Raw genomic sequence first — 19815 nt, 5'->3', positions numbered from 1 at the left:
AAAAAATGAAGCGAAACTTCCAGTAAACATTTTCCACGAAAAAGGGGTTTGGCGCCCACAAAACTTGCAGTAGTTGTGAAACTCTTTATTTGTGTCTACATGACTATTATACTGCCCCCCGGTGGCCAAGTACTACACACCAGAAGGAGTAACACCATGACCATTGTAATGAAGCAAAAAAGGTTTCTTCTTTACGTCCTAATTAAATGTATTTTAGCATAATCCTGACTCAAACAAAAAAAAGTTCATTTGACAATATAAAATATTAAGAGTGCTAATCATGTATGTCCATCAAGCCTGATGAAACGACGCAAAAGGGGTTACATGTGATCGACTCACGTCAATCCAAAGAGCATCCGTATCCTTTAGTTTATAGGTTAGCATTATGCTTGTGAGTGCGTTAGAGGAGTCTTTGCCAACTACACTCTGTCCCATTTGGGAGCCGAGCCCGGCCATGTCTGGACGCCACTCGATGTTTTTTTGCCCTCGGCCATTTGTCCTCGCCCTGTGACCGACGCTCGCCGGTCGTCAAAGTCAGCCCGTTAAATACTGTATGTTGAATGAAGAGGCGAGGAGCTAAAACGACTTCAATAATATTTGAATACAATATTTAATACCATTTTAAATTGAATACGTTTTTTTGGACATAGTTGTCATTAGCCCATGAAAAGGCATAATATACTTGTTTTTGTTATTTATTTTTTTTTGTATTTTTAATGTTCAGTGTTTTGAACCAATAAATGTGTGTAAAATTAGACACAAAAAGAAGGCATTTGATGTATCAATCTTGTACAGAAGGAACAAGCTGATATTTTGAAAGGACACAGCAAAATAATTAATACATAAGAGCTACAGAAAACAATATAACAAAAACAAACCAAGGGTTCTTTTTAACCTGGATTTCTTGTATAAAATGGTCCATTCAGATATGATTGCATTCAATTTTGACATCAAATACACTTATAAAAGGTAAAACAATATCAAGTCACATGCAACAATGTGATCATCAAAAATAAATGTATTCATGTGTGAACGTTGACATCCAACAAGATGGCAAACGCAACAAATGCATCAAATAAAGCTCAGAGTCTTGAGTCCTGTTTACTAACACAAGAATAACTACAGGTAATAGATTTTACCTCAAAACAAACGGCAAACAAAAAATGTCTTGCAAAACAAAACACTGAGATTGTTAACTGCGAGGCAGCAAATTTGGACTACAAATTACAAAAACTACATCTCCCGTCAGCCCGTATCCCATGATTCCTCACGTTGTGCGCAGCACGCGAAGAAGAAGACGACTGGCGCAGAACTGCTACCTAGCTCGCTCGCTAGCCGAACCTGGGTTCCTCATCATGGCTGCCTCCAAGCCAGTCGAGCCGCAGTCCGGCACCGGCCTTCCGCGTTGGCAGCTGGCGCTGCTGGTCGGCGCGCCCATCGTGCTCGGGGTGGGAGCCGTGTACCTTTGGAACCGGAGCAGGGCGAAGGGACGGCCGGGGAAAGGTAGCGGCGAGCGGATAACACCAGAAGGCAGCGCCAGTCCGGAGCAGGGCCAAGACAGCGCCTCGCGAGCCAACCAGGGGCTGGACAACATGGTACCGCTCGGCGCATTCACTTGGCGGCGTTTTCATTTAGCAACACCGAGAGGGTTGAAGCGCGTCGCGGGCCTTGTGGGCTGCTTAGCCGGCAGCGGGTGTGTCATTGCCGCGGTAGTGACGCGGACCCAAGGGCACCTGCGGGTGACAGCCACCCCGCAGGCTAGGGAGGCCACGCGTATTCGGTCTCACCTACTCTATTAAACCAATGGGAAAGCCAATGAGCGAATGTGCTAATGCTACGAGCTAATTAACCTTCTAACTTGCCTGGCTGCTAATTAGTAGCGATGCTAACCACGGGGTTTCATTAGAACAAATTTTTTTCACAACCCTTAATGTATTTAATAAAAAAAAAATTTATTTTGAATGATAAAATATGGAATTTAGCTTTAGTGTTAGTGACTCGTAATAGCTTAAGATGTGTTCTCCAATTCCTGTTAACTAGTATTGTTTAATGATTAAACAAAACGAACCAAGCAATATCACACTAGACTAGAGGTAATAATGTGCTCACCAATGTTTATAAAAGTGAAAGCTACTACTTGGTTACTGATTAATTTGAAGGGCTACTAGTTTGATATGCACTTCTGGCTGCTTGTAAATTTCAGGGTTTTCATAGAATGGTTGCAAATAACCATTCTTTTTATAATAGATTGAACTGACTGTAAAAGTTTCCATAAATAGATACTCGATATAGGGACTTATTTGGTCTGTAACTTGTCATAAATTAGTTAAAAATGTTTATCGCTGTTATGTAAAGTAAAAGCAGACATTTGTAAATGTATCAATTAATTGTTGCTCCTCAAATCTTATTGTTGGTTTCATATTATGTAAATCCACTATGAGTACTTTGAAAAGCATTTTACAAATTTAAAAAACTGTAACGTCTGCATTGTAACAGCTTTTTGAGTTAATACATTAACAATTTTCTGTGTATGAGTTAATTTCCGTTTGTCATTCCTGGTTTTCTCCACTTCAGAGTCCTTTGGATCGGGCCCAAGGAGCAAAGAACAAAGGTAACAAATACTTCAAGGCGGCCAAGTACGAAAATGCCATCCAGTGTTACACCGACGCCATCGCGCTCTGCCCCGCCGAGCAGAAAAGCGACCTGTCAACGTTCTACCAGAACCGAGCGGCGGCCTACGAGCAGCAGGTTAGCACCGCACAGAAATTTCAAATAATCTGTGAGGCATATTACATAAGCAGTGGTTGTCTTTTCTTTTCTTTTTTTTTTTTTTTTTTGGGACTCAGATGAAATGGACCGAGGTGGTGCAGGACTGCTCGCAGGCAGTGAAGCTCAACCCACGATATATCAAGGCCCTCTTCAGGAGAGCCAAAGCTCTGGAGAAGCTGGACAACAAAAAGGAATGCCTGGAAGGTGAGCAGGACTGGCCACGTTTCGCCAGCTACATCGTTTGCACACTTTTTCATACTCCTTATGTACATTTCCACCATGCAAACATTTCCATGTTGAGACTTTTTTTTTTTTTTTTTTTTTTATTGTTCTGCAAGTCCAATTTTAGAGTTGCCTGTCAGATATGCAATGTTGAATTCATTTTTTTATTTGTCACTCTTACAATAAAATTCAGTGGTGGTAACGAACGGCTTGAAGCAAGTACGCTTTGCCTCGTATTTGCAGAACTGTGCGAGCAAGTCTTGTTAGTTTCATTTTCTCAGTGAGATGTGATCGCTTTTCTTACTTGAAACCGGTCAAGGGTGAAACGGTGAAAAGTTTTTTTGACAATGAACCGGGTTCACTTACTGCATGTGTGATGGAAGATAGTGTGAGTTGTTTTGTGGCATTGCGCCCATCAGATGTCACCGCCGTGTGTATCCTGGAGGCCTTCCAGAACCAGCAGAGCATGCTGCTGGCAGACAAGGTGCTCAAGCAGCTGGGGAAGGAGAAGGCCAAAGATAAATACAAGGTCTGTACTTTTCTGCATTTCTTTGAAAAATGCCTTGCATGCCATTAACTTCCAAATTGTTCTCATTTCAAAACATGGAACATGTCAAATGAATGAACTGGTTCTCTGTTCTCAAACTGCATCATAAAACCTTTGCTCCCAAAAACGTCTAATTACGTTCTATTTTAACTCTTTGACTGCCAAAAACGTTAAATAACGTTTAGTAAAATCCTATGGAGCAGTGCCAAAGACGTTAAAAGACGTTTGTTTCAAAACAGAGGTGAAACTAACCATTTTCTATTGTTGATTACTCAAAAACGGAATAAGGTAGAAACAAACTTTTTTTTTCTGATGAAAGATGAGAGTCCAATCTTTTTTTGGTAGTATGTGTGTTTCCATAGTCCAAACACATAATTTTCTGTAGACCTTGAAAGATCAGTCAAAATGCTTAAATCGGCTGGCACCCACGACATCCCTTTTCTGAAAACGTCTGGCAGTCAAAGAGTTAAATATTACCATGCTCCCAAAGACATATTATATGTTTTAATTTTTTTTTTTTTTTTAAATGCTAGAGCATACAGAAGGCTTTGATGCAGCCTCTGACCTGTAGAGAATGGTTGAAGCAGTGGTTATTCCAAAAACGGCCAGCAGGTGGCAGCAGAGTATAAGAGACCAACCAGGGCCATGTTGCAAAAAACTCTTTTCCCCACAGTTTTAAACAGGTTTATGAATAATGATGAAACGTATCTATATTCTAATGCTAATTTCTGCAAAATGGAAACCAATACAACTATACTTTTTTTTCCTGATGAAACTCTAAATCTTTGTTTTGGTGGATTCCATGTTTTTATAGCAATATAACACAATATTCTATGAGCCTTGCAAAATCAGTCAAAATCCAGTAAACCAGCCGGGAGCGAAGGGCGTGGCTTCGGTGAAAATGGCTGTGAGTCAATGAGTTAATGGTGCAGTTGATGTATGCAATTATAAAGACATGTCAACCATTGTTTCATAAAACTGGGGTAAAATCAGAGGGTCAGGGTTTGAGTACTGCTGTGGAAGAAAAAAAATAGCAAGATGATATTGGAGAAATGCTACTCTGCTTGCTGACTGCTGTCAACGCAGCAAAACCCGTTCCATAGATCAAGATAATCACCGTTTATAGATTTCACAATTGATATTAAAAGACGGATAAAGATAATGGAGAGCTAGAAAAAAATGTCTGATGTGAACAGGGAGAAATACTGACAACTAGTAGCTGGAAATAAGCATGTGCTTCATAAAAAGCGCAAGTAACCATTTTCTCTCTGTTCTAGAACCGTGAGCCGATGATGCCTTCTCCTCAGTTCATCAAGTCCTACTTCGGTTCCTTCACCGATGACATCATCTCGCAGCCGCTGCAGAAGGGCGAGAAGAAGGACGAAGATAAGGACAAGGAGGGCGAGGCCTCCGAGGTCACGGCCAGGTACGAGAGAAGATGATTTGCAGGGGGGAATGGCAACAAGCAACAGCTTCTGCGCGCTTGCTTAAAAAAATGGTTCAAATTCAGCCCCGGTCTCGGTATGTGCTCCTGTTCAGCTCGGGCTACCTGAAGGCCAAGCACTTCATGGAGGAGGAGAACTACGACAAGATCATCAGCGAGTGCACCAAAGAGGTGGAGTCGGAGGGCCGCTACATGGCCGAGGCGCTGCTGCTGCGCGCCACCTTCTACCTGCTGATCGGCAACGCCACCGCCGCTCAGCCCGACTTGGACCGCGTCATCAACATGCAGGAGGCCAACGTCAAGGTGCGTCCGTTGTTAGCATCGGCTGTTAGCGTTGGAGCTGCTAAATGGCATGTATAGCAGTAACCATCCCACTTGTGTATTGAAGGAAATACGGTGTGTAAAATAGTTCTGTTAAGTTTGGGGAACACATAAGTTTGGGACTATAGCACCCTCTGCTGTCTTGGAGGCAGCATGGCATGTTTTATATAAAAAAAAATAAAATAAAATTATAGGTTAAAATTTTAATAAATTAAATTTTTACATTTATAATAAAAAATAAAATGTAATATATACAGGGATGTGATTTTTCCGCTAATTCGCGGAATTCCGCTTTTTTTTTATCTCCCCCCCAAAAAAAAAAAAATCCGTTTTTTTTTTTTTTTTTTTATTTATTTATTTTTTAGTAGTTCATTGTGTATGCACATGACTCCGACAGATAACATCTTCTGCTATAACAAAGACATTTGTGGTATGCTCTAATATGAGTTACTTTTCATTTGGTCATGATACAATTATTTGTTCATGAAATTTGAACTCTTCAACATTATTTATGTGTTAACTTAGTAATCACATTAGTTAGATATGATGATATTCTCAGTGATAGTTTTTAAAAGCAAAGGCAGTCCAATGTTTTTGAATGTGACTGATTTTGAGTTGACTAAAACTGCCATTTTATATGGGATAGTTCAATATACATTGAAAATTTATGCTGTTGTTTTGTCTATTTCTTTGTTATGTGAGTGCATTGTAAGTACTTAAAAACACGGAAAACCCATGAGCTCCAGGGGGCTTCGCCCTCCTTGTCTCCCCACCAGGGCGCTGCCCTGGACCTAGCTGGGTGCCAGTGGCCCCCAGACCCCCGGCTAAATTTTCAGATAATTTCACTTTGGTCAAATCACATCCCTGTATATAGTTATATATTTAAATTGATAAAATTATTTCAATACTTTTACAATTGAAAGTTTCATTAAAACGACTTCCTGGTGAAACCTGCGGCTCATCTATTTTGTTCTGATGCGCAGCTGCGAGCCAACGCTCTCATCAAGCGCGGGAGCATGTACATGCAGCAGCAGCAACCCATGCTTTCCACGCAGGACTTCAACATGGCGGCGGAAATCGACACGCGCAACCCCGACGTGTACCACCACAGGGGGCAGGTACGAGTCAGGGGGAGCAACGTTGTGGGGAAGCCCTTTCAGCATCGATTTCGTATCGTAGAATGGCGGGGACGCGCTAGGAGAACAACTGTGCGACTCTAGTAATGATTTTTCCAGCCCACTTGTTCAATCTTTAAGTGAATTTGAGGTATATTGGATGAAAGCTCAAACACTTCCTCACTAGTTAAAAATATCCGTGCGCGACTGTAGTAGAACAAAAGCCCTCCCACGAGTGATATTCGAGTGACTCGTGGCTATTTCGCTCAGCTGAAGATCCTGCTGGACCAGGTGGACGAAGCCGTGGGGGATTTTGACGAGTGCATCCTGCTCCGGCCCGACTCTGCTCTGGCGCAGGCGCAGAGATGCTTCGCTCTGGTGAGTTTGGACGGCCGCGGGTTTGGGATGAAGGGCTCGGTTTGAAAAGCTGCTCGCGTGTGCTCCAGTACCGGCAGGCGTACACCGGCAACAACCCATCGCAAGTCCAGATCGCCATGGACGGCTTTGAGGACGTCATCCGGAGGTTCCCCAAGTGCGCTGAGGGCTACGCGCTCTACGCTCAGGTAGGAAATCGCATTTATTCTCAAAGTGGAATCCAAATGTGAACATTTCCACGATTTCTTCTTAGGCTTTGACCGATCAGCAGCAGTTTGGAAAAGCGGACGAGATGTATGATAAGTGTATTGAACTGGAACCAGACAACGCCGCGACATATGTCCACAAAGGGTGAGATTGACATCATTGAGGATTTTTTACGCTTATCGGTCGGTCATGAGATCCAAAATACCCTTTTTTTGCCATCAAATCTGAAGGCCGATAAAGCTGGTATCTCACGGAGCAAGGAATGCTTGCGAACGTAGCGATTTTGGGCTTTTCGTCAGGAAGTGTAAGATGTTCACAGACAGCTTTTACTTGTCGTGTAAACACGCTTGGAACATATTCATACAATTTATTATTTTTTTTTTGCGAACGCTGACGAAAACCCCTAATTAGCGACATTCGCATGCATTTGTCGCTTAGTGAGATGCAGGGTACTTGAATTTCCACTTTATAAAAAATAGAAACTCCGAACACTTTATTCTAAAAAAAAAATGGAAACTTTGGAAAACTTTAGGGATCTATTTACTTGCTTAGTTTTTAATTTAGCTTAACACATGCTGATGAACCTGGAACCGCCCTTTAATTTTTTAAAATAATTTTTTCAGCAAATCTGTCAATATAGTTTAAAAGATTTTATTTTATTTTTTTAAATGTACGCTAATATTTTCTCTTTTACTGCAAATGAATATTGGCTTGAAATATAAGTTATCTGCCTCCTTGACTATTAATAATCGGTATCAGTATCGGCCTTGAAAAACCCCATATCGGTCTATTACCACTTAATAAATCCTTCCACATGACCTGACCGAAACAGTCATTGTCATTATCCCCATTTTGTACAGATTATTACAGCTCCAGTGGAAGCAAGACCTGGACTTGGGTCTGGACCTCATCAGCAAGGCCATCGAGATTGACAACAAATGTGACTTTGCCTACGAAACAATGGGAACAATCGAAGTTCAGAGGTGAGCGGAGCCGACCGACCTTTTTCAGTGTTAATCCAACCTTTCCTTGATGTGAAATAACTTCCTTTTCAGGGGCAATCTGGACAAAGCGATAGAGATGTTCAACAAGGCCATCAACCTGGCCAAGTCGGAGATGGAGATGGCGCACTTGTACTCGCTGTGCGACGCGGCGTACGCCCAGACGGAGGTCGCCAGGAAGTACGGCCTCAAGCCTCCGACGCTGTAACGTCTGCGGAAGTCCGAAGGGTGCGCATTCTTCAACCGTAACTGTGTTCAACTTTGCATCAGTTTGTTTAAGCGAGGGGGGGATCAAGTGCTGGATTGTAATGTAAAAAGGATAACAAAGAACCCTCCTGGAAGTATATAGAGCATCGTGTTTACGTTGTATTTGAAAAAGGGTCTGGAATGCTTAGGGTTTATTTTTTGTTTAGTTTTTTTTCCACAATGTGTCACACAGCAATGGTGTTATGCACTCGTCCAATTGACAATTACTACATAAAAATGAAAAAAAAAGTGGACTTGTGAGTGGTCGTCTGAATCGACAGAAAATACTGTGAGAGCTCGTTCAACTATCAAAGCATTTTGTTATGTACCAATATCTGTTCCAAATTGAAGTTTAAAACCATATAGCCAAATGTGTAATGCCTGTTTGTAATTTGTGGATTAAGAGCTTGTATGTGGCGGTGGATTCGGAAGCAGGAAGTTTTTTTTTTTTTTTTTTTAAACATTGAATGGCCTGTTTTTTCTTTTTCTACATTTTGTGCAGCATGTTCACTTTATAACGCCTGCGCTGTTTGAAGACTAGGAGAATCTTCACCATCAGGCTAACCCAAACGCCTCCATTTTATAGCTAACACAATCGAAGTTGTACATTTATGGTACTTTTTTTTTGTGACAAGAAAACTGGTTTTTATTTCATTTTCACTTGTGGGTGGTTCTTTTAAACTCATTACCTGAGCCTTTTTGTTTTCTTTTTCATTGTTTATCATTTTGCAGACGGGCACGCAGTTCTTCTTTGAGACCGCCACTTTTGAATTTGACTGACAAATTCTACTGACATTCTTCATTGCTATGTATGGTGACCAAAGTTAAATACAATTTGAATCCTAATAAAGTTATGATTCCTGGAAAGGGTATGGCCATGGTGTATTTGCCATTTATTATTAAGGCTGTGTTGCATCAATATTTAAGATTAAATTAATATAAATAGTGGCATTTGCATAATCTGGCATAACTATCACTGCCCCTTTTGTTCTGTGATTCTAAATGTAGCCACATTAAGTGCCGAAAATGAAAACTCACCAAAAATAGCGAATTAAGCTGTCCAATGTATGAAATGGATTAAAGTAAAATTTAGCGAAGATGCCGTCATCAAAATAGGGACAGTAAACCATACATGAAACATTTTACGATTCCAATGTTTGAAACACGTGTGTACAGTATTTCTGTTGTGGAAAAATCATCTAATTGGCCCCGCCCCTCAGCCAGCGACAAAGTCTCGCGATACTTGTCGGCACCTGACGTGTCTCGTCAACACTATAATGGCGGATGCTGTGGAGGAAGCGCTCCGGGGCAGCTGGTGAGACAATCTGCCTTTTGTTCATATCGTGAAGCGACACCTCTCAGTCTCCTCTCAGATACGGTTTGTCCGCCGCGGTTAACTCAATTCGCTCGACGATGTGTTTGTGTAATTTATCCACTCCGCTGACTGCTTTTGTTTCCTGTCTTGTACTCATATCATGTTCTCCTCGTTTTTTTAGCCAGCTAATGATTTTTGTTTAAAATAATAAGCAGGTTAGAATCAAACCCACGGCGACGTATTGGTGTATATTGGGGAGCTTAAACACCTGCAGTGTTTGTCGATAGCTCTTTTGCATGGTCAGCTGATCTCGATAGATGGCTAGCTCCGCTAACAATGAGCAAGTCCGGCTGATAACTGCTGGGATTTGTTCCACTCACTCGAGCACAACAAAACCGGAAGGCTGCCTTCAACAAAAGCCTCTGTTTCCTTCGCCAGCACGACCTGCTTAAATAACTGGGATATCTGACACAATATATGTCCTTTCTCTGCTTGACCGAGTTGCATATAAGACAGCTCAACATCATCCCCTCTGAATCAATGCAGCAGCATCGTTTATGAATTTTGCCACCTGTTGCAATCCTAATAGAACAATAAATTAATAGAATCTGATCATTGAGATTCTTGTCCCACTCGCAGAGTTTGGAAACGTCCCGACTAAATCATTTGAATCCGAAAACAAGAACAAAAATGTTGTTATTTGTGCTTTTATTTGCAAAATCTTCAGGGACCAGGATCTCGCTGAAGCTCTGGACTCGGGTGGGTCCGACATGGAGACGGACAAAAGCATCGTTCACATTCAGGAGACTTCTGCTCAACAGCGAGCAAAGATGTGGAAGGTATAATCGACTGAAAAAGATTTTTTTTTAATGTGAGAAGTTGAACGTCTACTGCATGTTGTGTGTCGCCAGATCGCGCTTAACGTGTCTGGTAAAGGCGACTCTCTCGCTCCCTGGGACGGCGTCCTTGATTTACCAGAACAGGCGCTCATTCACAGTCGCAGTCAGCAGCTGATCGGTGAGGAAATGCACGTCACTGGTTTGCACAAAATGAGCCCATTTGGCGTTCTAACCATCATGCCTGGGTTTATTTGACAAGATGAAGTCCTGTTTTAGGCTAAATGACATCATTCCGAATTTCAAATGCGTCGTGTAACAAAGACCACCATCTTTTGCGGGTTCCCGCATTCAGACCAGCTGCAAGTATCGGAGGAGGAGCGGAGCGCCGTGGCGTCCGACGTGGAGGCGGTGGTCACGTTCTACTGCAAATCGCGCAACATCAGCTTCACGCCGGACCTGAGCTGGCCGCACCTCCTCAAGCCGCTGCTCGGGCTTCGGCTGGCTCGCGGCGACCTCTACAACTGCTTCTACGCCATCATGAACAAGCACATACCCCGGTGAGTCAGATGCGTGGTCATGAGGAAAAAAGGCAGTTTTTATTTAGTTTGCCTTTTTCTGTTTTAAATTCAGTTTTCAGTATTATTAGTTTTAAATATTTTTCAAAAATATTTCAGTTTTAGTTTTAGTATTAATTTTAGTTTTTTTAAATATACGGTCTATTTGTCAAGTGCAAGATAAATATTGTGTAATAAAATTAAGTAAATTACAATTCTTAAACCACTGTTGGATTTTCCTCCCCCTTTACGGATGTCCAGCAATACCGTTTTAAAAGCATTTCAAATGAAACCGGACATTTTTTCTATAATTATAGCTCGTTTTATAAACATAAAATTAGGGCTGCTCGATTATGAAGAAAATATTAATCACGATTATTTTTGGTAATAATTGAAATCACCATTAGGACAATCATTTGTTGTTTGGTACAAAAGCACAATGTTTAAACGTGTAAAAAAAATATTAAGACAAATACATTTCTTTTAAACACATTCAAGTTCTTTTTGGACCAAACAAGATTTATTAAATTAGTCATTTTAAAATAAAAAGGTGCAAATATATCAAATTAAACAAGTCAAAGTTAGTGTTAATAATCTTTCATTTTAATTTTTTTACGATTATTGTAATTGTCGAGTGTCAGTTTCATTTTAGTTTCACTTTTTCTTTTCTTTTCATTAACTAGAATAACTAGGGATGGCATCGGTATTAACCGGCCTTATTTCAAGGTATCCGTACTTGCGATATATCGACCAACTAGAAATAAGAAGTTTTTTTTTTTTTAAAAGCCATTAATTTTATGAAATTTTAAGGGAAAATTATGCATTGGGATATATAATTAGTTTTTTTATGTATCAAAATTACTAGTGGTGTCGAACATCTCCAATAACCTTAATAATGATTCAGTCAAAATGTATTCCACATAATGTTAAATAATCACATATGAAATCACAATAATCAATATTAAGGAGGGGAAAAAAATCTACAAATGAAATGTTCAAAATGGTTCAGCCCTCAAATGAGTCATTCATGATTTTTTTATTTTTTTTAAATTTAAACATTCTTTGCATCTGTTTCAGGGAATGCGTGCCCAATGGCCGCCCGTTCCACCTTTACAGACTGCTCCTGCAGTACCACGAGCCTGAACTCTGCTCCTTCTTGGATACCAAAAAGATCACGCCAGACTCGTACGCCATCAACTGGGTGCGTTGCAAGTTCCTCAAATTCCTTTTGTTTCCTTCCACTTGTCATTGCCGATGCCTGCGAACGTTTCTTTTGCCTCCGCAGATGGGCAGCCTGTTTTCCAGCCACTGCCCCCCCGACGTCACGCAGGCCCTGTGGGACTGCTACCTCCAGCAGGCCGACCCCTTCCTCATCTTCTTCCTAATGCTCATCATCCTCGTCAATGCCAAGTAAGGCTTTCCCGCGGGAGAAAAGGTTGACTTTTTTTTTTTTCTTTTACATGTTTTTGTTTCGTTGACCTTTTAGAGAGACCCTCCTCAACAGAGAAGGCGACAGCAAAGAGGACATCGTCAGTAAGTAATCTTCCATCTTCATGTTGGATGTTATTGGCTGTAGGTGCCACAAGATGGCGGCATCGATTTTGTCTGTTTCATTTTCGTCTGGAGTTTTGATCTGATCGGCTGTAGCTCGACGCAGCTGCATGTAAGCATCATATTAAAAAAATAAATGAATAATAATAATAATGACATTGTCTCAAACAGAAATGCTGGAAGAATCTCCTTCTCTACTTGATTCTGAGGACATTGAGGATTTATTTTCCCTGGCTCAGTACTACCAGAGCAAGACTCCTCTGTCGCTCAGAAAGGTTTGACTCCCTCTTCTCGGTCCTCCTCATCCCGCGGGGTCTGACGTTGACCACTGACGCCGGTTCCTCCATTTTCCAGATGAACCAAAACCTGTTCGGCAGCAGCCTCGTGGCTCTGAAGGAAGAGGACATCGACCTGAGTCAGGCGCTCTGCCTCCCCGTGTCCGTCCCGGAAATCCTGCAGGCCAACCAGCATCAGCAGGTGTTTTGAGCTTCCGTCGGTTTTTAAACGTAAGCGAATAAGAGCTGACGTGTCCCCTTTTTTGCCTTTCCTCAGGACGGCGTGCGCTTCTTTGTTGTGGACTGCCGGCCGGCTGAGCAGTACAACGCCGGCCATCTGTCCACTGCCTTCCACCTGGACTCAGACCTGGTGAGTTGGTGGTACAGGTAGATGGGATAAGAGTCGGAACCATTTTGGACACATTAGACCTTCTTCCGCATCTGCCTGAGAATAAACAGTCTTCTGGTAGTTTCTGTTACTGATAGTACGGCGAGCATTAAAGATGAAAGAAGCAGTCAGAGATCCCCAGAACTTTCCAATTGGTGCCGTGACCCGGATCAGTTCTCAATTGGCCATTTAACGTGTCCCGCCACAGATGCTCCAGAACCCGTCCGAGTTCGCTTTGTCAGTCAAGTCCCTCCTGGAGGCCCAGAAGCAATCCCTGGAGTCGGGCTCCATCGCCAGCGGAGAGCACCTGTGCTTCATGGGCAGCGGCAGAGAGGAGGAGGACATGTACATGAACATGGTGCTGGCCCACTTCCTGCAGGTGAGAGACTCGGGGGTGAAAAAAGAGTGGGGGGTTAACGCAAAAGGTCATGGTATGCTGACTGAGCGGTTTGTGTTGCAGAAAAACAAGGAGTACGTCAGCATCGCTAAGGGGGGCTTCATGGGTGAGTGGACACTGGTGGGAAAAATGGCAAAAATACAGTCGAAAGTCAGGATGGTGAATAATACCACCGCCTCACATCGACCTGTCATATTGTTTAACTCGTTCACTGCCATTGACGGCTATAGACGTCAAAAATTCATTTGAACTATTTCTATTGTTTTTTTCAATTTTTTCAATTTTGTTGTTTTGTTGTTGAGTATGAAAACCTAGAAAATATTTTTTTGGTACATTTAGAACAGATTTAAAATTTGTGATTAACTCTTTGACTGCCAAAAACGTTAAATAACGTTTAGTAAAATCCTATGGAGGAGTGCCAAAGACGTTAAAAGACGTTTGTTTCAAAACAGAGGTGAAACTAACCATTTTCTATTGTTGATTACTGAAAAACGGAATAAGGTAGAAACAAACTTTTTTTTCTGATGAAAGATGAGAGTCCAATCTTTCATTTGGCAGTATGTGTGTTTCCATAGTCCAAACACATAATTTTCTATGGACCTTGAAAGATCAGTCAAAATGCTTAAAATCGGCTGGCACTGGGGACAACGCGTTTCTGAAAACGTCTGGCAGTCAAAGAGTTAATCGTGAGCTAACTAGGGAAGTCAGTGCGATTAATTACGATTACAAATTGTAATCACCTGATGAATTTTTAATAATCTTTTCTTTTTTTTAAAAACATAAATATATATATTTTTTAATTTTAATCTTTTTTTTTTTCAAAGAAAAGATTGTTAAAAAATTATGGGCGTCAGGTGATTAATTTTTTTTATAGTAATTAATCGCATGACTTCCCTAGTTAACTCGCGATTCATCACAATCACAAATTTTATATTAGTTCTAATACAATAAACAAAAAAATCTAGGTTTTCATACTCTTGTTGACAAAAGTGGGAAAAATGTTAAACTAATAGAAATAGTTCAAATGAATTTTTGACGTCAATGGCAGTGACTGAGTTAATAATGCAAAATCTATTTTTATTTGATTAGTCAATGGGTTGATCGGTAGAATTACTAAATTCTAAAAAAAATTCGATAGCTGCAGTCGTGCTTAAAAAACACTTGCACGCCATTTTAGCCGCATTCCAGTGACTCATTTATTTGTTGTGTGTGATTTCAGCTCTACAGCAGCACCTTGTGGACATGACCGTGGAGGGCTTGGACTCGTCGTACATCCACTGGATCGTCAGCACGTCGGGATCTCACAGCAGCCTGAGCTCGGCAGACGTATGTTGCCAATTTGATGTTTGGGGCCGAAAGTGAGACGATGACGCTTGTTCTCTCGCGTGCCCTTCCAGGGAGAGTCTCTGAGTGACGGCAAAGGCGTCAAGTCGTTGGTCAACAAAATGACTTTTGCTCTAAAGTCCAAGTCGGTGAATGTAAAGGAGAAGATGATCAGCTTTATTGAGAACACGTCTACACCTGTGGACAGGTGAGAAATCCTGTGTGTGTTGTGTCTACGTTGTGAGTGCAAACTACTTTTTTTTTTTTTCTGTCAGCCTGAAGCAAATACTCAAAATGTGTTTAATGTCCGCACACGCACACAAATAACCTGTTTTTTCCTTGGCTAAACATTTTTGTATAATATTTTTGACATTTTGTGTGTGGTATCTTTTTGCCTAATTTGTGCTTTTTTTTCATCTAATATATATTTTTTCATGGTAAAAAAAAAGTTTTTGTGTCATAGTTGTGTAATTGTTTTGTATAATATTTTAGTAATTTTTGCCGTTTTACTGTGTATTTTTTCATCTAATATTTTTCATGAAAAACACCCTTTTGTGGTATGAATATTTTTTGTAATTTTTCCATTATATTTTTGTCTACTTTTTACATGTGTGCCTGCAGTTTTATTTTAACTAATTAGTGTATTTTTTATATATATATTTTTTTACAAAAAAAATACTAATAGTTGTTTTTCCCATTTATTTTTATTTGATATTTCTGTCTAATATTTTTGTTGAATATTTTGGTAATTTTTGTCTTGTTTTTTTTGTCTAAGGATTTGTATTTTCATTTTTCCCAAATCTTTTCCATTTTAAAAAAATATTTGTGCATTTTTCATCGGAAAAAAAAATGCATTTTTACCCCAAATGTAATGTTTCTTTTTTTTTTTTTTTTTATATATATATTTTATTTTTCTCTTTTGGATTAGCCACAGATCATTTTCACCCAGGAATCTTGGAAAGCAATCAGCTTTAGAAATCTCTGTATAAATGTGGACGTGACCTTTTTTTTTTTTTTTTTTGTCAGTGTTGCTCACACTCACGCCCCCAACCAATTTCTATTCACCAAACGTTTGACCTTATTCCACGCTAGAATATCTTTCAATCTGCCCTGGCCAGAGAAGGCGATTCCTGATAGGTAAGCGCCCGCTCCTGGCGTTTGGCTCTTTTTGTCACCGGCATGTCAGCAAGCGGCTGCGGCGCTCTGAAGATTTGGCGCCCGAGTCACTTCAACGCATGCCACTCTGTATTAGCATTCATGGCTCTCTATTAACACACACACACACACACATGCTAGTCGTCATGCTTTCACTAACAACAATGCAACGTTGGGTTTTTTTTTAGGCGTTGGTTCATTTTCACTTCAGCTTTCATCATTTGTTTTCTCAGAATGTCGCGTAGAAGAGAAAAGTCCTCAGCTTCACTTTTTGCTTGGCAGTTGATGGTCTGTCTTTCCATTCCACCTTTCTTATTTCTCCAGATCTCTTATCTAAACTAAAAATTGGAGAGAAAAAAAATCTATAAAATCGATCAAAAGAAAGACCAGGCTCTCTTTCACTGGAAAATAAAGTGAGTTTGATATTTGTCTGTATTTTCGTAATCAGCAGTGGTTGATTTCACCAAAAATACAATTTAATAGTTAACGGTTGTATTCCAGTTGATGAATATAACCAAGGATGGAAATTTAACAAAATTTCCTTAACTCATTCACTCCCAGCCATTTTCCCTGAAGCAACCCCCTTCACTCCCGGCTGTTTTACTGGATTTTGACTGATTTTGCAAGGCCCACAGAATATTGTGTTCTATTGCTATAAAACCATGGAAGCTACCAAAAGAAAGATTAAAGTCTCTTCTTTCATCAGGAAAAAAAAAGTATATTTCTATCTGTTTCCGATTTGCAGCAATTAGCATTAGAATATAGCTAAGTTTCATCATTATTCACAAATCTATTTAGAATTCTGAGTAACTGAGGTTATTTTCAACATGGCTTTGGTTGATCTCTTTTGCTCTCCTGCCACCTGCTGGCCGTTTGTGCAATAACTACCATTTTTTTTCAACCGTTCTTTGCAGTTGAAACATAAATATGCCTTTGGGACACATTTAAAATAGAACGTATTTATCCGTTTTTGGGAGCGAATGAGTTAATAGACTTTTTGAGCCAAATGAACTCTTATTTATTAAGGAGAAATGTTTTTAAAAAATGCACACCAATTGAACAACTTGTTGACAAGAAAATGTGTTTTGCTCAATTTGATTTGAATGAGCTTCCTCCATTTTGAGCTCTTCATGTCGAGCTTTTCCATCTTTTTTTTTTCTCTGCAGCTTGGACGTCTTCATCTTCCATCGCCATTTTGTGTCGAATCGATGAACCCCGCGGGGCCTTTTCCACATTCGTGTTCCTCGCTTGGCATTCCTGCTGCTGAATCAATTTTCTCTCTTCAGACACGTGAGCAGCAGCGACCGCGTGGGCAAACCTTACCGCGGCGTGAAGCCGGTTTTCAGCATCGCCGACGAAGAGGAGTACGACACAGGTGCGGGTTTCTTCTTCTTCTTCTTCTTCTTCTCTGTCGTCTCTTGTGAGGAGCCTTTTTATCGACGTCCCCCCCCCCCCCCCTGCATCCTTTAGATGAGATTGACAGTTCGTCCATGTCGGATGACGACCGCAAGGAGATCGTCAACGTTCAAACGTGGACCAACAAGCCCGACGTGAAGCATCACATCCCGTGCAACGAGGTGAAGGAGACGGGTCACATGTTCCCCAGGTGAGACCAGGAAAGACGATTATTTCGTCACGTTCTCTCGTGCGTTTTTCGTTGCGTAAACGTGCACTTTTGTCTGCGGTGGCGGATGGCAGCCACTTGCTGGTGACGGCCACGCACATGTACTGCCTGCGCGAGATCGCCGCCAGGAAGGGCTTCGCTTACATCCAGTCCCGACAAGCGCTGAGCTCGGTGGTGAAGATCACGTCCAAGAAGAAGCACCCGGAGCTCATCACCTTCAAGTTCGGCAGCAACAACGCCGCCGCCGGAGTCGAGATCTCAGCGGTGGAACGGTGACTGTTTTTTTTTGTTGTTTTGGTCTCAAAAGGAGGCGTGGCGAGAATTTCTTGTCGGGATAGATATCAGTGGGAACGGGTGACGCTACACAATTCAGAACCACTTTATGCTACGTTCACACCAAAATAGGGCGACGCGTTCCGCTGTTGCGCCAAAAACTTTGAACCCAGTACAAAAATGGCCTCCCCTTGGTAGTCTAACTTGTTCCTTGTAAAAAAAGATATTTAAACCTCAAACATCTGGAACAAAACAGAAAAACAGTTGCTTTTTCTATGTATATCTGAGATTTCCTACTGCGTTGCGCGGTCATTGAATGCATCTCGAGTGCACTGCAGCACACGTGCTTGCTTTTCTTTTGCTTCTCCGCGATAAATACTTTTTTCTTTTTCTTGTTTAAATTTTTTTTTTTAACTGAAAAACATGCATTGTACCGTAGGAGGGGATAGCTTTTTTTTATTTATTTATTTTTATTTTTATTTTTTTTTACGGGGGCGTAAGTGGCTGCCTATGTTGTTGCGCTCCAGGTGACAACAGAGCGGACGCTACTTTCACACTGGAGGTCTTAATGCTCAATTCAGATGATTTTTTTCCCCCCCTAGCGATGATGTCACGTCATTGCCGCGCGTGATAAATGACAAATATCACCACAAATGTCAACGTGGTGCTTCATGTTTTAAGTGGTCAAATATAAAGCCACAACTTTGCAGATTCTTCAAAACATTTGCCGGTTATTTAACATGGGATTTTGACGTTTTCGGATCCGGATCTTTTACCGGAACGTAGTGCCAAACCATTCCGGCCCCCTGGTAAAAAGTCATACCTTTTTTATCAGTCCAGTCTTGACTGAGGTCTGCCCTCTCCAAACTCTTGACAGTTCCTGCTGTTTGCCTCCTTTCAGATATTTGATCCCCAACGCCGGCGACGCCACCAAAGTGATCAAGCAGCAGATCATGAAAGTCCTCGACGCGCTGGAGACCTCGTAAACGGGAAGACAACAGACGACAACGGCGGCGTATGGTGGCCGCTTGCCCCCCCTGACTAAAACTGTTGGAATTACCTCGGGACCCGACCCGACCCGACCCGACCCGACCTGGCGCGGCGTTGGCCTCCGTATTCCGCGCCGCTCCACTGCACAAATGCGGGAGCCGGGAGTGTATCATGCTGCCCTCTTTACACTAATTTATAAATGATCTATATTGGATATACTGTATTATTTGTTCATTCTAAAGCAGTGCTGTTCCACTTTGGAAGCTTTCCTCTGGCCTTAAGGTAGCGTTACTGTCCAAGCACTTGTTTAATGATTATGTGACATTCTGCGTTCAATGTTGTGTTCCCGCCTGTCTTACTTCCACACCGGTTGATTTATTTAGGCGGAAAAGTGCAGAATGTACGAAACTTGTAGCGACGATTTTTTTTACAGTCGACGAGGCGAGTTTCTTTGAATTCTTTCCAGCTGGCAGCCTTAAGTAGAAACCCTTATGAGGTTCATTATAAATATGTACATATGATATACAGCTGTATTGTGAAGCATATCCAGAGTAAGAAAATGCAGCAAGGCTTTAAAATCATCTCTCGCGTGTGTGATGTAGCAACTGAGCAACCTTTGTTTGTGAGACGAGGTTTAATGATTAGCATTCATCACACCGGTATTAGGTTTTTTTTTGCGCTTAGTAGAAAATATTGGTTATACATAAACTGTACAAAACAGTTGACACAAACTTGAATACAAAACTTACGACAGCCTTGGGGCACTGCAATCATTCTCCTGTGTTACGCCCAGTGCATCATGCTGTAGATGTGATACTTGCAGTATTTGAACAGGAATGAAACTAATGGGTTTGTGTACCACTGGGTAACGTCACTAACAAAAG

The 19815-nt window shown here is 41.3% G+C and overlaps 2 protein-coding genes across 4 annotated transcripts; both read left to right on the top strand.

Moving 5' to 3' along the window:
• The first annotated feature begins 1244 nt into the window (after nt 1-1244).
• On the top strand, nt 1245-9119 carry tomm70a (translocase of outer mitochondrial membrane 70 homolog A (S. cerevisiae)). Its single transcript, XM_077584083.1, has 12 exons — nt 1245-1595; nt 2575-2748; nt 2847-2973; nt 3411-3520; nt 4816-4964; nt 5078-5285; nt 6287-6421; nt 6689-6796; nt 6865-6981; nt 7047-7144; nt 7861-7983; nt 8056-9119. Exons 1-12 carry the CDS (start codon nt 1260-1262, stop codon nt 8207-8209), a joined length of 1839 nt encoding a protein of 612 aa, XP_077440209.1. The 5' UTR covers nt 1245-1259; the 3' UTR covers nt 8210-9119.
• A 358-nt stretch (nt 9120-9477) lies between these two features.
• On the top strand, nt 9478-19267 carry tbc1d23 (TBC1 domain family, member 23). 3 transcript variants are annotated; one of them, XM_077584756.1, is made up of 19 exons: nt 9478-9562; nt 10290-10401; nt 10474-10579; nt 10754-10958; nt 12033-12156; nt 12241-12365; nt 12442-12488; nt 12678-12781; nt 12861-12983; nt 13059-13151; nt 13378-13548; nt 13630-13672; nt 14786-14892; nt 14964-15097; nt 15982-16026; nt 17331-17419; nt 17515-17650; nt 17743-17940; nt 18843-19267. In XM_077584756.1, the coding sequence occupies exons 1-19, from the start codon at nt 9525-9527 to the stop codon at nt 18925-18927; spliced, it is 2085 nt and encodes a 694-aa protein (XP_077440882.1). In that variant the 5' UTR covers nt 9478-9524; the 3' UTR covers nt 18928-19267. The 3 variants fall into 3 exon arrangements, with proteins under 3 accessions (XP_077440882.1, XP_077440883.1, XP_077440884.1); XM_077584758.1 differs by having other exon boundaries at nt 9523-9625; XM_077584757.1 differs by lacking the exon at nt 15982-16026.
• Nucleotides 19268-19815: the final 548 nt, after the last annotated feature.

Source organism: Vanacampus margaritifer, chromosome 13, assembly GCF_051991255.1.
Source record: "Vanacampus margaritifer isolate UIUO_Vmar chromosome 13, RoL_Vmar_1.0, whole genome shotgun sequence".
NCBI lineage: Eukaryota > Metazoa > Chordata > Actinopteri > Syngnathiformes > Syngnathidae > Vanacampus > Vanacampus margaritifer.
This window is presented reverse-complemented; position numbering and strand designations above follow the sequence as displayed.

Coding starts and splice junctions, on each gene's coding strand:
- tomm70a (XM_077584083.1), top strand. CDS start 1,260: ATGATTCCTCACGTTGTGCGCAGCACGCGAAGAAGAAGACGACTGGCG. Junction 1,596..2,574: donor ACCAGGGGCTGGACAACATG/GTACCGCTCGGC, acceptor TCTCCACTTCAG/AGTCCTTTGGATCGGGCCCA. Junction 6,982..7,046: donor GCTACGCGCTCTACGCTCAG/GTAGGAAATCGC, acceptor ATTTCTTCTTAG/GCTTTGACCGATCAGCAGCA.
- tbc1d23 (XM_077584756.1), top strand. CDS start 9,525: ATGGCGGATGCTGTGGAGGAAGCGCTCCGGGGCAGCTG. Junction 12,984..13,058: donor AGGCCAACCAGCATCAGCAG/GTGTTTTGAGCT, acceptor GCCTTTCCTCAG/GACGGCGTGCGCTTCTTTGT. Junction 13,549..13,629: donor TGCTGGCCCACTTCCTGCAG/GTGAGAGACTCG, acceptor TTTGTGTTGCAG/AAAAACAAGGAGTACGTCAG.